General features: G+C 46.0%; 1 protein-coding gene across 1 annotated transcript in view; it reads right to left on the bottom strand.

Moving 5' to 3' along the window:
- The window catches only part of LOC100519166, a 110,521-nt gene that overhangs the window by 15,556 nt on the left and 77,880 nt on the right, over positions 1-17,085 (bottom strand). Inside the window, exons 2-7 of the mRNA XM_021081021.1 lie at positions 13,378-13,448; positions 12,843-12,927; positions 9,662-9,793; positions 7,875-7,945; positions 7,002-7,089; positions 1,262-1,393 (exon numbers count right to left, since the gene is read on the bottom strand). Of these exons, the coding sequence (XP_020936680.1) occupies positions 1,262-1,393; positions 7,002-7,089; positions 7,875-7,945; positions 9,662-9,793; positions 12,843-12,927; positions 13,378-13,380 (511 nt within the window). The 5' untranslated portion in view covers positions 13,381-13,448. The remainder of the gene's footprint in view (positions 1-1,261; positions 1,394-7,001; positions 7,090-7,874; positions 7,946-9,661; positions 9,794-12,842; positions 12,928-13,377; positions 13,449-17,085) is intronic.

Below are 17,085 nucleotides of genomic sequence, written 5' to 3' on the forward strand. Positions count from 1 at the left end.
GGGGTACAGCTCTGGGTGAACCCCTCCCCTGGGAACTTCCATATGCCACAGGTGTGGCCACACACACATAACAAAACAAAAACAAGTCATGCCATGTTTCAAGGACAGAGTCCAATGACTCCTCCAGCCTATTTTAAATCCCGTGGCGACTCCCGCTACTTCTTGGAATGTTCCAAGACCATTTTTCATCTCCACACGGTCACATGCCCTGCTTCTGCTCAGCACAGTGTGATGGCACAGGTATAATATTTATCCTTTGCATAACTGTTAACTATACAGTTCCGTAGCCTTTTTGACTTCCACACGCTTTTCTACCCATCAACACTACCTACACCCACACCTTTGTCATCCTACCCGACATGACCCATCACAACTCACCTTCCCCTGGCCACCAGGCCTTGGTAATTCCTGCTTCTGCTATATGAACGTGCCTACACAAGTAGTATTACACGGTATCTGTCTTGCTGTGCACCTGCCTTATTTCACTCACCACAATAGCTTTTTGTAGTGTTCGGTCCACCCATACCCTAACGTATTTCGAGCTTTAACTCCACTCTGCGGCTAAAGAGTAGCTCACTCGGAGTTTCTTTGGCATTTCATTTTGCCAGTCCTCTCATTCATCACCACATTCATCAAGGCCTTTTGCATAATGCCCATCTTGGGACTCCTGGGAGAAACAGGCCAGGGAGCATTCGGGTACGGATTTCTCTGTGCTATAATGGTGAGAAATCACATTGCACATCTGTCAAAGGGCAGAGCTTATAAGAGCACCAAGTATGACTCCTAAGGCAAACTATTAGTGTTCTGCTAATTGGAATAAAGGTACCACCAGCATGTGATACACTGTCAATGGCTGGACCTGGAGCGGTGGGATTCGGGAACCGTCTGTGTCATCTGTTGGACTTCTTTGTCCACATAATCCAGGTCGAAACAATGTCTAATAATTTAAAGACACCTGGAAACACGGCTTCCCTGAGGGAGACACAGCAGCTAATGTCCAAAAGCCAGCCGTCATCGACACCCTGGCTAGAGATCATCTTCACCCTCCAACATCAACCGGCTGTTGAGATTTCAAAGTCGTTTTATTTCCACAGGTATATAAACACTACCACCTGACTAAGTATGTTTCAACTTGGACACACACGCACGCACGCACGCACGCACAAAGGATACCACAAAATACTTCCGAGTTCATTCGTATACAGGGGACCCTAAAGAAAAATTATTCTTGCATGCACCGAAGGAGAAAATCTCCACGTACCTGTCCCCGACCCATTAGCGGGGTGCACTCGCTGGTGGCGCCAGGAGCATAACTTTCTGATGCAGCCAGAGGTGGATCTTTGTGACGTCTGTCGATTGTTCCTTTGGATCCGGAAGCAGCATCCTATGCAATCTATCACAACAGGGAGGACTGCTGACATCTTGCTGTCAGAAGACCGTAGGGAAATTTGTACTCATTTATTCCATTTAATCTTTTGGTCCCCTGGCTCACCAGCTGCCCAGGAGTGCTGCCTGGATCAAGGTCAGACTTAGAAGGATCATGCAGTTTAAAACAACCAACAGACAGGATTTTTGAACAACCACCTTTGTTTAACTGAGACCTTCTAGAAACACAGCAAAGTAAGAGTGATCGTGCCTGATGGTCTGGTTCAAACACATTCAGAAGAATCATGAACCTGGGGAAAGGGTTGTAGATCCCTAAGGGCCTCGATGCCCTGTTCTACGAGGTGGAAATGGTATTCTAGAAGGCTGACTTTTAGTATGATGTTATGAGGACGACTTCATGAAGTACGGGTAACATTTTAGAAAAAGGAAGGACGGGTGCCTCGTCAATGCTCCGTATGCGTTCAGCCTTGAGTGATGGCAAGAGTAAGCTAGACAGTCAGTGGTGGCTGAAAACCAAAGGGGGTAAATGGATGCCTCAAGTCGGGAAGGGTGGAAGCTTATTCCCCAGCATCTTCATGGGAACGATGCTTCGCAGCTCATGGACAGTACCTATTTTCATCTCCTCTGATACTCAGTCCTGTTGAAGGTGAGGAAGTGCAAACAGGACCCACATGAGGGGTAACCAAGTGACAGTCCAAGCGTCACAACAATGACGGGTGATGAATCTGAGGCAGGTGGACCAGACATATTAATTAAGACAACGAACCCGGAAGTTATACGCATAACTCTAGAGATAGCTCAGAGGGGTAGAAATGAGAAGAAAAACACAAGAAGGAAAAATGCAGGAGACAAAGTGAGCGAGCCCATCTGAAGGAACAGCCACTCGGGGGAGCAATGTAAACTTACCTTAGGAACAGTGATTGAGATTGCCCATTCCTAAAGCATGAGCCGTGAAGTGAGAGCGTCACACTGGCCACCACGTACAAACCTCTCAGGCCACAGAGCGACAGCCTGACCATGAGGCAAGAAGTGCACAAGCACATTACCGTGGTGACGTGTCATCGTACCACTTTCAGAGGGAAGTCAACCCCTGCACAGGATGGGTCCAACGGCTGCCGGCAGAGAGCGTGTTTCCATGGACAAGCTTGGCTTTTCAGAGGAGCCTTGTCATTTCCGAAACGGAATCTCAGGCTCCCACAGAACCCTCTGACTAAGAAAATAATTTTCTATGAGAGAGAACGACCTGTCCCCCAGGAGGAGTTGAGAGTGAACCTTGCAGGGTGAAGAGGCCAAAAAGCCAGCATGTGCAGAATTTAAGGAAGAACTACCCCTCCATTTCTACTCTTCCTGAGTCACTAGACATTTGCCAATCAAACCATTTCAAAACGTGAGATTTAAGGTTATTGTAACCAGGGTGAATGTTTTCATGTTTCATGACGACTGCTATTCTGCAGTGTCCTATTCAAGTTTGCTGCTCACAAAAATTACTATTTTTGATGCACATTGCAAGTAAGTCTCCAATTTGTCACATGCTTGTATCTTACTACAGTTACTCGTACATACAACCTGAGGAAAGTTTTCTTCTTTTGCCAAAAAGAAAAAAAAAAAAAGGAAGAAAGAAAAAGAAAAAAAGAAAATCAGTAATTATTTCTGTAATTTCTGGCTTTGAGAAAGAAAAGGAGGAAGAATATTGTGACCATTATTCACACCAAGGATTAACGGCGCCCTTAAGAAAAGTTCCTCCTACTTAGGAACGTGAGCACAGGGGTTTCAAGACAAATTTTTCTATTAAACCATTGTGACTATTTCTAGACATGCATGTCAAAGGGGGCAATCGGTTTTTCAGGAGGAGGATACAACTTTTCCCCTAGAAGTTACGTACGGCCAGAAGTGTCCCAGTCCAGTCATAAAAGGAGCAGAATGTTTTGTAAAGCACACATGGTAATTTATGTCTCAAGTAAAAATCTCAGAACATTTTGGATGGGATAGTGATGGTGCACCAACGATTCATCCATTTAAACAGATTAGACTTACGACGTGCCTATTTATCCAAGAAGGAACTGGTAGGTGTTTGCTGGCAAAGAGGGGCACATTCAATTTGCAACTAAAAGAAACTTGTCAATGTCCAATTATTGATTTCAGTAGTGGAGAATTAACTGAGTTCGGATATAGATTCAACTTGCCATGTAGATTAGGCATTCCTTTGGCCAAGCCCTATGGTGGATTTGTTTTGTTTGGGGGTGGGGTGGGGGGGCGATCTTCCTCTAGTCAGATACTACAAATGTTTTGAAAAGCTGGTGACTATCGATACTAATGCATCAAGATAAATGATGTAAAAATGATGGGACAGGGCCAACTTGGAGAATATCACCGCTACATGCATTGTATCATGAACAGCCTAGCCAAATCCTGCTGCCTATAAAGAGCATTAGCCACCATGCTTATGGAGTGCACCTCTGTGTTCCCTCCTAATTGCATCCTATGTTGGAACCCCAACTTCCAGTGGGATGGTACCGGGAGGTGGGGCCTTTGGGAGGCAATTGGTTTATGAGTGTGGAGTCCCTCTAGGTGGACTAGAGCTCTCCCCTTTTCCTCTTTGTTCTTTTTTATTTTTTGTCAGGTGAGGAGGATGCATGAGAAAAATGACCCTGTGTAAACGCGAAAGAAGGAAGACAAAACAAGGAGAGGCGGTAGACAAGGGGATGGGCAAAGGCCCTGGAGTGCACACGGGTAGCTGCAGAGGGCCAAGGAACAGGAGGAAGGCTGCTCTCCCCAGGCTTGCAAGGAGACACCTCCCCCAGTGTTCACTCCAGGGGAGGGGATGGCCTTCCTCTTAGCCACTCAAGCAGGGGTCCAAGGAAGAACCCAAAGCATTAAACATCTGGGGACCAACCTGAGCCAGGAGCTGCAAGACCTCTGCGCCGAGAGCAATAAAACATGACTCAAGGAAATTAAGGAGGAGTCAAAGAAGGGCAGACATAGGCCACGCTCCTGGCTTGGAAAAAATGAATATCCTAAAAATGGCCGTTCTACGCAAAGCAATCTACAGATGCAATGCCATCCCTATCCGTGATCGTTTTCGCAGAACTAGAACAAAACCGTCCAAACATTTACACGGAACCTAAACAGGCCCGGAATGGCCAAGGCAATCCTGAGGAGCAAAAACCAAGCAGGAGGCACACCTCTCCCAGACTTCGGTCAATATTACAAAGCTACGGTAAGCAAGACAGTGTGGCAAAGGTACCAAAACCGACACACAGACCACTGGAACAGAAGACAGAACCCAGAAATAAACCCCAAACCGACGGTCAATTATTCTTCAACAAAGGGGGCAAGAATGTCAAGGGGGGAAAAGACAGTCTGTTCAGCGCGTGGTGCTGGGAAGCTGGACAGCCACATGAAAATCCAGGAAACTGGAAAACAACACCCTCAAACCGTGCACAAAAAGAAACTCAAAACGGCTTAAAGACTTAAACCTAAGACAAGACACCATCAACAGCAAACACAAACAACGACCCACTTGAAAAATGGGCAAGAGAACTGAATAGACAGTCACCCAAGGAAGATAGACAGATGGCCAACAGGCACACGAAAACATGCTCAACACCATGAATGATTAGAACAAGGCAAATCCAAGCTGCTAAGAAGTACCACCTCGCACCTGTCAGAAGGGCCATCATTAGTAAGGCTAGAAATTACAAATGCTGGAGAGGGTGTGCAGAAGAGGGTACCCTCCCACCCTGTTGGTAGGAATGTAACTTGGCACAGCCGCTATGGAAAGCACCATGCAGGGACCTCGGAAAACTAAATATAGAACTAGCATGTGGCCCAGAAATCCCACTCTTGGGCGTATGTGGGGACAAGACTTGCCTTGAACAAGATACAGGCACCCATGGACGTTGACGACAGCGCCGAGTGTCCAGTGCGGCACTCCTCACGCTAGCCAAGACGTGGAAACCACCTAAACGTCCACCGACAGATGAATGGGTTAACAAGAGGTGGGATATATACACAATGCGGTACTCCTCAGCCGTGAAAGGAAGGAATTAGTGCCATTTGCAGCAGAGTGGATGGAACTAGAGGCGCTCATCCTAAGCAAAGTCCCTCAGAAAGAGAAACACCAACCCCACATGATGTCACTTATATCTGGACTCTAAAACACAGCACAAATGATCCTTTCCACGGAACAGAAACTCAAGGACTTGCAGAAGAGACTTGTGCTTGCCAGTGGGGTCAGGGAGGAAGTGGGATGCACTGGGACTCTGGGCTTTAGGGATGCAAACAATTGCATCTGGACTGGCTATGCGATGAGAGCCCACTGGATCGCACAGGGATACAATATCCAGCCACTCACGAAGGAACGTGATAGAGGATAGTGGGAGAAAATGTAAGCATGTATATGGGTGTGTCTGTGTGCGTGTGTGCACGCGTGTGCGACAGGATCACTTTCCTGCACAGCAGAAATTAACAGAAAAATTTAAACCGAGTGTAAAGGAAAAAATTAAAATCATTTAAGAAAACTTAGAACTTTCCTGGAGGGGTAATTCTAGGAAAAGTATGCTAATGAAGGGATCTTAAACCCAAAACGTTGATCTTAAAAACCAAAAATAGAACACATGACAATACTGAAATCCAACCACTATCCATCACATGACAGTTTTTCTGCAGGCTTCATTTGGTGCATGGGCCTTGAGCAAAAAGGATGTCTGCCCTCCCAAGAGCCTTACAACAAGAGGGACTTACTTCATGGAGAGAAACACAGAGGGAGCACGGAGTCCTTCTCACCCAGATGGGCAGCGAGTTTGTACAATGGTGCCGCACACCAGGCTAAGGATGAGGGTGAACTGTGAGCTCTTACTTGCAAGGTCGCCTGGGTGTGTGCTACCTAGGGTGGTCAAGTGTGAGAATGACAGTGACACTGTCCAATACAAGCATACGCCTCGCCGATTCCCATCTGCTTTGGCCATGTTGAAGCAATGACCGCAGCACTGACAGGGACCTTTTAAAATGCACAGCATCGACAGGCCCTCTGGAGACCCTGGAATTCCCGGGCATAGACACGGAGCAGGGACCCTCCCCGCTCCGTGCTCCCCACGAACGACCAAGTCCTGGCTGAGGGAGAGGTGCAGGTCAGGGGTCCAGAGCGTCCCCATAGGGAACCCAGCCTGGGTCCCACTTTGGCTTTCCCATGTAGGAGGTCAAGAGCTTGGGCCAACTCTCTCTGCACCATCTCCACCTGAGCAACGGGAAAATTAAGCCAACGTGGGGACAGCAGTGGTGAGGGGCGAATGCATGCCTATAGGGGTGGTACGCAGAGGTGATGGGATGTTTCTTAAGGAACGTTGAGCGGTGTATTTTCTGTATAAATAGGAGAGAGCTCATGAGGAAACAGATACTTACACCACATGTGCTCACACATGGACCTCACTCCCTGTCCCTCGGAATGTGTCACAACCCAAGGAATCAACACAAGAGACTTGTGTCCAGGGCAGGTGCCACCAGGGCATCACTATGACTGGGAAAGAGCTGCCTGCTCCACATCCCAGACTACCCCCTTTCCAAAAGGAACCCAGGATCTGGCTGCTCTCCAACCAATGCCCGCAAGGAAGACCCACCTTCTTCTTCTTCACCCCGATTGTTTGTCACTGGAGTGGGGCGCTCCAAAGCCATGCCATTATTATTAGTTGCGTCATCGGCCGGCATCTAGTGCAAGAAAACAGTGTGAGAATCTAAGCTTCCTGGTCTCTATGGACATGAGAATTTTCATGGTCTTTCTGCCCAGCAAAACCCAAAAGGGAAACACTCCTCGAGTCCACGGTCCCAAAGAAAACACAGAGGTCATCCTGGACAAAGGCTTCAAATCTTCCTGTAGGAATTCTTATGTGTACTTTGACCAAAACCCACCAAATTCTCTTGCAAGGAGGGCAATTCTCTGCTGGTAACATTGCTCTCAGCCGCACTTCCAGTTTCTAGAGGCTGCTGTCAATTTTTCAATCAGTCATGCATTGGGAGAGACATTCCGTCAACACTCGTCCAACCCAGGAAAAATGTAGGTCTCCACTGATTTGAACAGTGTAGACTTGCATAGTTGAAACTGACAGACAAAAGGAGGAAATTGGAGTTCCCGTTGTGGCACGGCGGAACCAAAACTGACTAGAAAGCATGAGGCTGCAGGTTTGATCCCTGGACTCGCTCAGTGGGTTAAGGATCTGGTGTTGCCATGCGCTGTGCTGTAGGTCACCGACTCGGCTCACATCGTGACTTGCTGTGGCTGTGGTATATGCCGGCAGCTGTAGTTCTGATTAGACCCCTAGCCTGGGAAACTCCATGTGCAGCAGGTGCAGCCATTAAAAACCAAAACCAAAACCAAAACCAGAGAGAGAGAGGGAGACAGAGAGAGACAGAGAGAGACAGAGAGAGAGAGAGGATAAAAGAAAAATTGAGGAAATGAAGTTATGCTTTTATCTCAGATAAGACAAGGCACTTACTGTGCAGCCACTTGGAGCCTCTATTCCTCCTGCGGTGCTGGGCAGCCTTTCATGGGAGCCCGGGGTTTCTTCTAGGAGGACACAGATGGAAGGGTCATGATATTGGTGACGCTGCTCAGGAACTATTCAGGCAGCATTGTTGGGGAGTGGTGTGTGAACCCAGGGAGGGAGAGTAAGGATGAGGGTGATTTTGAAGCATGGGCACACATGCTGTTGGCTGACCACTCTGGTGGGATGAGGCTGGCCAAGGGGAGGTTCCTTGACATAATGAGAAGGGGAGCTTTAAGCTTCCTAGCCAAAGCCAACATACTCAATTCAATGTAGGCAATTTGAAAAGAGGTAAATTCCAAATTCATGTTCTGGGGAACCTCCCGCTGTGGCTCCGTGCGTTAAGGACCCGAAGCTGTCTCTGTGAGGAGGCAGGGTCGCTCCCTAGCTTCCCTCAGGGGCCTAAGGATCCAGGGTTGCTGCATGCTGCGGCGTAGTGTGCACATGTGGCCTGGATCCGGTGGTGCCATGGCTGGGGTACAGCTCTGGGTGAACCCCTCCCCTGGGAACTTCCATATGCCACAGGTGTGGCCACACACACATAACAAAACAAAAACAAGTCATGCCATGTTTCAAGGACAGAGTCCAATGACTCCTCCAGCCTATTTTAAATCCCGTGGCGACTCCCGCTACTTCTTGGAATGTTCCAAGACCATTTTTCATCTCCACACGGTCACATGCCCTGCTTCTGCTCAGCACAGTGTGATGGCACAGGTATAATATTTATCCTTTGCATAACTGTTAACTATACAGTTCCGTAGCCTTTTTGACTTCCACACGCTTTTCTACCCATCAACACTACCTACACCCACACCTTTGTCATCCTACCCGACATGACCCATCACAACTCACCTTCCCCTGGCCACCAGGCCTTGGTAATTCCTGCTTCTGCTATATGAACGTGCCTACACAAGTAGTATTACACGGTATCTGTCTTGCTGTGCACCTGCCTTATTTCACTCACCACAATAGCTTTTTGTAGTGTTCGGTCCACCCATACCCTAACGTATTTCGAGCTTTAACTCCACTCTGCGGCTAAAGAGTAGCTCACTCGGAGTTTCTTTGGCATTTCATTTTGCCAGTCCTCTCATTCATCACCACATTCATCAAGGCCTTTTGCATAATGCCCATCTTGGGACTCCTGGGAGAAACAGGCCAGGGAGCATTCGGGTACGGATTTCTCTGTGCTATAATGGTGAGAAATCACATTGCACATCTGTCAAAGGGCAGAGCTTATAAGAGCACCAAGTATGACTCCTAAGGCAAACTATTAGTGTTCTGCTAATTGGAATAAAGGTACCACCAGCATGTGATACACTGTCAATGGCTGGACCTGGAGCGGTGGGATTCGGGAACCGTCTGTGTCATCTGTTGGACTTCTTTGTCCACATAATCCAGGTCGAAACAATGTCTAATAATTTAAAGACACCTGGAAACACGGCTTCCCTGAGGGAGACACAGCAGCTAATGTCCAAAAGCCAGCCGTCATCGACACCCTGGCTAGAGATCATCTTCACCCTCCAACATCAACCGGCTGTTGAGATTTCAAAGTCGTTTTATTTCCACAGGTATATAAACACTACCACCTGACTAAGTATGTTTCAACTTGGACACACACGCACGCACGCACGCACGCACGCACAAAGGATACCACAAAATACTTCCGAGTTCATTCGTATACAGGGGACCCTAAAGAAAAATTATTCTTGCATGCACCGAAGGAGAAAATCTCCACGTACCTGTCCCCGACCCATTAGCGGGGTGCACTCGCTGGTGGCGCCAGGAGCATAACTTTCTGATGCAGCCAGAGGTGGATCTTTGTGACGTCTGTCGATTGTTCCTTTGGATCCGGAAGCAGCATCCTATGCAATCTATCACAACAGGGAGGACTGCTGACATCTTGCTGTCAGAAGACCGTAGGGAAATTTGTACTCATTTATTCCATTTAATCTTTTGGTCCCCTGGCTCACCAGCTGCCCAGGAGTGCTGCCTGGATCAAGGTCAGACTTAGAAGGATCATGCAGTTTAAAACAACCAACAGACAGGATTTTTGAACAACCACCTTTGTTTAACTGAGACCTTCTAGAAACACAGCAAAGTAAGAGTGATCGTGCCTGATGGTCTGGTTCAAACACATTCAGAAGAATCATGAACCTGGGGAAAGGGTTGTAGATCCCTAAGGGCCTCGATGCCCTGTTCTACGAGGTGGAAATGGTATTCTAGAAGGCTGACTTTTAGTATGATGTTATGAGGACGACTTCATGAAGTACGGGTAACATTTTAGAAAAAGGAAGGACGGGTGCCTCGTCAATGCTCCGTATGCGTTCAGCCTTGAGTGATGGCAAGAGTAAGCTAGACAGTCAGTGGTGGCTGAAAACCAAAGGGGGTAAATGGATGCCTCAAGTCGGGAAGGGTGGAAGCTTATTCCCCAGCATCTTCATGGGAACGATGCTTCGCAGCTCATGGACAGTACCTATTTTCATCTCCTCTGATACTCAGTCCTGTTGAAGGTGAGGAAGTGCAAACAGGACCCACATGAGGGGTAACCAAGTGACAGTCCAAGCGTCACAACAATGACGGGTGATGAATCTGAGGCAGGTGGACCAGACATATTAATTAAGACAACGAACCCGGAAGTTATACGCATAACTCTAGAGATAGCTCAGAGGGGTAGAAATGAGAAGAAAAACACAAGAAGGAAAAATGCAGGAGACAAAGTGAGCGAGCCCATCTGAAGGAACAGCCACTCGGGGGAGCAATGTAAACTTACCTTAGGAACAGTGATTGAGATTGCCCATTCCTAAAGCATGAGCCGTGAAGTGAGAGCGTCACACTGGCCACCACGTACAAACCTCTCAGGCCACAGAGCGACAGCCTGACCATGAGGCAAGAAGTGCACAAGCACATTACCGTGGTGACGTGTCATCGTACCACTTTCAGAGGGAAGTCAACCCCTGCACAGGATGGGTCCAACGGCTGCCGGCAGAGAGCGTGTTTCCATGGACAAGCTTGGCTTTTCAGAGGAGCCTTGTCATTTCCGAAACGGAATCTCAGGCTCCCACAGAACCCTCTGACTAAGAAAATAATTTTCTATGAGAGAGAACGACCTGTCCCCCAGGAGGAGTTGAGAGTGAACCTTGCAGGGTGAAGAGGCCAAAAAGCCAGCATGTGCAGAATTTAAGGAAGAACTACCCCTCCATTTCTACTCTTCCTGAGTCACTAGACATTTGCCAATCAAACCATTTCAAAACGTGAGATTTAAGGTTATTGTAACCAGGGTGAATGTTTTCATGTTTCATGACGACTGCTATTCTGCAGTGTCCTATTCAAGTTTGCTGCTCACAAAAATTACTATTTTTGATGCACATTGCAAGTAAGTCTCCAATTTGTCACATGCTTGTATCTTACTACAGTTACTCGTACATACAACCTGAGGAAAGTGTTCTAGCTAAGAGGAACCTAATCAATGGGAAAAGACCCCCAAAGCCAGCCCTGTTTCAAGCATAGATACCCAGACACGTTCTGCTGGTCTGAAGTTTCTGCTAAATAGACACTGTCTTCTTGACTTCCTCCCAGATCATCTGCTCCCAAAAAGCCACATTGTACTGACTGTATTTATCATCTCTTCCGTAAGTCTTTGCACTTAATTACTGTTTAAACTTTCATAGAGGGTTGACTTCTATTCTAGGAAAAGTATGCTAATAAATGTATTCCCACACTCTCCTAAAGAAAATCAAATACGGAATATGTAACATTACCAAAATCCTGCCGGTAAAGATGGTCACTATCAATCACACCACTATTTTTCTCCCAGTATTCATTGTCTACAAAATGTGTGCAGGTGCCTGAATGAAATGCTGTCCGACTTCACAGTGTGGGACAGTATATCTCGGAGAGAAACAGAGAGTGATCAGCACTGACTGCTCACCCAGCTGTGCAGGAGGTTTGTGCAACCGTGCTGGACACGAGGCTACAAATGAGATGATGAGGTTTCACTCTAAGCTTTTATTTGCAGCATCCCCTGGGTGTGTGCTATGTAGGGTTATCAATTGTAAGCCCTAAAGTGAATATATACAGATGTATGTATATACATATACATATATATGTGTATATATGTATATAGGGTTATATATATGTATATGTATATATATATGTCTATATGTATATGTATATAGGGTTGTCAATTGTAAGCCTTAAAGTGACTATATATGTGTGTGTGTATATATATGTATCTGTATATATATACATATCCCTGAATTCTCTGCTGTTTTGGCCATGTTTAAGAAATGACACCAGCACTGAGAGTTCATATTATAAGGATGGGCATGGTCTAGAGGAGCTGTGGAGCTATGTAGATGCTGCTAGGCCCAGGCATGGATGTCAAGCAGGACCCTCACCCTCTTGTTCCATGACTGATCATTCCCTGTTGAGTGATAAGTGCAGGTCGGGGGTCCAGAGCATCCCCATGGGATTATGGCATGGTTCCCACTTTGGCTTTTCCACATAGGTCAGGAGCTTGGGCCATCTGACTCTGCACCATCTCCCCCTGAGCAACCGGAATATTAAGCCCACTTGGGAACAGCGGTGGCAAAGGGAGAAGGAATGAATGCAGAGCAGCTGAGCAGAGGGGGTGGTATTTGTCTTCCATGAAGTTGCCAGGCCTATTTGTGGTGGAAACAGACAATAGGTCCTGAGGAAACATATACTCACACCACATGTGCTCACATATGGACCTTGCTTCCCATGTCTCATATCTTACCACAAAGCACAATCTACAGGATAGACTTGCATCCAGGGCATGTACGACTTGGGCATCACTATGACTGGGAAAGAGCTACATGCTCTACACCCCCAATCCTCTTTTCAAAAGGAACCCTGGGTCTGGCTGCTCTCCAACCAATGCCAGCAAGGAAGACCCACCTTCTTCTTCATCCTGATTGTTCGTCACTGGAGTGATAATTTCTGTATAAGTATCATTTTCATCAGTTACCTCATCTACAAGGACCTAGAGAAAAGAAGACATGGTGAGAATCTAAGCTTCCTGTGCTCTATGAACACAAGGTTTTTCATTGTCTGTCCACACAAAACCAAATGGGAAATTGTCCCTGAGCCCATGTTCCCAAGGAATCTAAAGAGGTTGTCTGTGAGAAATGCTTCAACTTTTCCCGGAAGATCTCTCGATTTTGACCAAAAATTACAAAACCCTATTGTTATTAGGCCTATTCTCTGAGAAAATGCTCCCAACCAAAAACACATGTTGTAACAGATGCTGTCATTTTTAAAATGTCCATCTGAATCATCCATTTGGACAGACACACAATTAAGAGTCATCCAAGCCAGGAAAACTGTATATATCCACTGCTCAAAACACTGTAGACTTTTGTATTTGAATTAGTTTGAAAAGCAGGAAATGAAGCTATGTTTTTTTTTAATCAGATAAATAAACATCACTTACCATGGTGGCAGAAGGAGCGGCCACGACTGACCTGAGGCTGGACCACTCCTCCCCCAGGTCCTCAGGATCTTCTAGGAGAACACAGAATAAAGGTCATGGTTATTGTTGATGCTGGTCAGGAATTATTCAAGCAGTGATGTTGAAGGTAGTGTGTAAAAGCAAGGTGGGTGAGTAAGGATGTGGGTGACAAATAAGCATGGGCCCTCATGCTATTAGCCGACCTCTTTGGTGGACTGAGGATGGCAAAGGAGAGGTCCACTGAAAAACGGAGGAAGGGAGCCTTAAGCTTGCTAGCTAAAGCCAACCTCATCAATACAACTTAGGGAATTTGAAAAAAGGGTGAATTAAAAATTCATGCTTTGGGGAGTTCCTGCTGTGAGTGGCTCAGCAGGTGAAAGAATCCAGTGTTGTCTCTCTGAGGATGCAAGTTCAACACCAAGCCTCCCCCAGAGGGTTAAGGATACAGCTTTACTGCATGATGCAGTAAAGTGTGCAGATGTGGCTTGGATCTGGTGTTGCCATGGCTGGGGTACAGCTCTGAGTCAATCCCTAGCCCAGGAACTTCCATATGCCACAGGTGTGGCCATAAAAACATAACAAAACAAAAAGAAGTCATGCTATGTTTCAAGGACAGAGTCCAATGACTCCTCCAGCCCATTTTAAATCCCATGGCGATTCCTGCTACTGCTTGAAATGTTATGAGACCATTTTATCTCCCACATATTCACATGCCTTGCTTCTGCTCAGCATCTCTTCTGCTTGATGATTTTTTACTTCCTTCAGTGTGATGACACAGATATAGTATGTACCCTTTGCATAATTTTAAAGTAAACAGTTCCATAGCATTTTTTACTCCCACACTGATTGGAACCCATCAATGCTAGCTATACCCACATCTTTGTCATCATAATCAACATGACCTCTATACACATTAGGTCACAATTCACCTTCCCCTTGCCACCAGGCCTTGGCAATTTCTACTTCTACTATATGAATTTGCCTATACAATTAGTATTACATGATATTTGTCTTGTGCACCTGCCTTACTTCTCTCACGACAATAGATTTTTGTATTATTTGGTCCACCTATACTCTAGCATATTTCAAGCTTTAACTCCACTCTGTGGCTGAAGACTATTCCATTTTGTGTTATACTTCCCATTTCATTTTTCCAGTATTCCCATTCATCATCACATTATTCACACCCTTTGGTTACTGCCCATCTTTTGACTCTTGGGAGAAATATGCCAGGGAGCATTAGGGTATAGATTTCTCTGTGGTATAATGGTGACAGGTAAAGGTGTGCATTTGTCAAACAGCAGAGCTTATAAGAGCACCAAGTATGAATCTTAAAGCAAACTACAGACTTTCCATCAATAAAAATGTATCCATATTGTCTCACTAATTGTAATAAAGGTACCAAAAGCATGTTATATGTTATCCATGGCTGAACCTGGAGTGATGGGATTCAAGAACTGTCTGTGTCATCTCTTTGACTTCTTTGTTGATATAACCCAGTTCTAAACAATGTCCAATAATTGAAAGAAATCTGGAAACATGGTTTCACTAATGGAGGCCTATCAGCTAATGTCCAAAAACCAGCTAATATCTATACCCTAGACAGAGACCATCTTCCCTCTTAAACTTCAACCAGCCATTGAGATTTCCATGTATTTTTATTTCCATAGCTATAACATGACCACTGACTAAATATCTTTCAATTTGGAATCACAGGAAAAAAAAGGGACATCACATAATATGTAATGGTTCTTCCTTATATAGAGGACACTAAAGTAAAATTATTCTTTCAAGAACTGAATGAAAAATTCTCCACAGTACATTCATCAGACTCATGTGGAGTGTGAACCATCTGTTTGTGGTGACAGCAACATAAGTTTTTCACACAGCCATAGGTAGATTTTTGTGACCTCAGAGCCCAGCTACTTCTAATCTGGAAGCAGGATCCCACAAAATGCATTACCACAGAGAGAACTGTTAACAACTTGCTGTCAGAAAATCATAGGGAAATTAGTACGCATTTATTCCATTTAATCTTTCAGTCCCCAGGCTCGCTAGCTGCCCAGGAGAGCTGCCCGGATCAGAACATAGAAAATTGAGCAGTTTAAAACAACTAATAGACAGGTTTTATGAAACAAATAACTTTAACTAAGAGGTTCTAGAAACACAGAAAAGCACAGTGATTGTGCCTAATGGTCTGGTTCAAACATATTTAGAAGAATCATGAACCTGGGAAAGGGTTGTAGATCCCTAAGTACCTCAATGCCCTGTTCTAAGATATAGAAATTATAATCTGGCCAACTTTTAGTATTATGTTATGAGGATGACTTCAGGATGTATGGGTAACAGTTTAGAAAAAGGACAGATGGGTGCTTCATCAGTGCTCAGTATGTGTTCAGCCTTGAGTGATGGCAAGAATAAGCTATACATTCAGTGGTTGTTGAAGCCAAAGAGGATAAGTGGATGCTCCAAGTCAGGAAGGGTGGAAGCTTACTCTCCAGCATCTTCATGGGACCGATGCTTCCCAGCTCATGGACAGTATCTATTTTCATCTTCTCTGATACCCAGTCCAGTTGTATGGGAGGAAGTGCAAACAGGGGCTATAACCCATAGAGTACAGTGGGGGGCACTGACATGTAGAGTGATGAAGTGACTTTCCAAGAGTCACAACAATGTTGAATAAAAGATATGTGGCAGGAATGGAGCTGGTTGCTGGAGGACAGAAATCCCTGCCCAGGGTTCTGAGATCATGTCCTGGACACCTGAATCAGTAGCTCCCTTCAATCACAATCCCTCCTGCCCCATGGTTTCTGTAGGTTAGTTCTGATGTCCCGGAGGAATTGCCTGAGCTTAGAGAAGAGCCCACACCCTCACTCCACCTTTGATCCCATCTTTCACCTAGTGAACCACAATATAAATATTTCTTCCAAACAAAGCCCTTCTGAAGGTCTGAAGGACCTGGGGATTCTAATTGCTCTTGTTCTCCCCGAATCTTCTTCCTGTCAGCTGTCTTTGTCCAGAGGAGCTTCCCAATGACCACTTGACCCAGAGCTCCAAACATTCAAAACCAAACTCCACATGATGGCTCTGCCAAGAACCAGCTTCCTTTCATTGGACCAACCCTGGAGGCTGAGTCAAGAGTAAGTCTGAGGTGCTCAGGGTCTCCCTGAGAGTTGATCTGAGTATCCATCTGGGCAGCCTGGACAAAGGGCTGGCTAAGGATGGGCAGGGCTCAGGTCCTCACCAAAATTCTGCTCTATCAACTCCTCATCCATCTCTAGACCCTTGTAGAGGAAATAAAGTGTCCCACATCAATTTGAAAGCCACGTCCATGCCCAAGAGGCTTGAAATGCCTCGCAGATTGCTCCTTGAGGATCTCCAGACTGACCCTCCTTCCATCACTGACCAAATGTTCACTCCACTCAGCGATCGCACTCTTCCTTCTCATCAAACACCCTGGCAACACCCAAAGAGCCCGTGATCCTGTCCAAATCAACCCATGGGAATCCTGCCAGTAAATCCCAGTTTCCTTGCTTTATAACACTCTCTGTATGTAGACCCCCCCACTGTTTGGTTTCAGATTTTGACAGCTACATTCAGAAGAGCTGAGTTGTAATCCCTGTTCCTCCTGGAATATCCATTCCTGGGGAGGCACCCTGTTTTACCTGCTTCAGTGGAAGCAGTGTGGGT

The sequence above is a fragment of the Sus scrofa genome, unplaced genomic scaffold (genome assembly GCF_000003025.6).
Source record: "Sus scrofa isolate TJ Tabasco breed Duroc unplaced genomic scaffold, Sscrofa11.1 Contig1164, whole genome shotgun sequence".
Taxonomy (NCBI): Eukaryota; Metazoa; Chordata; class Mammalia; order Artiodactyla; family Suidae; genus Sus; species Sus scrofa.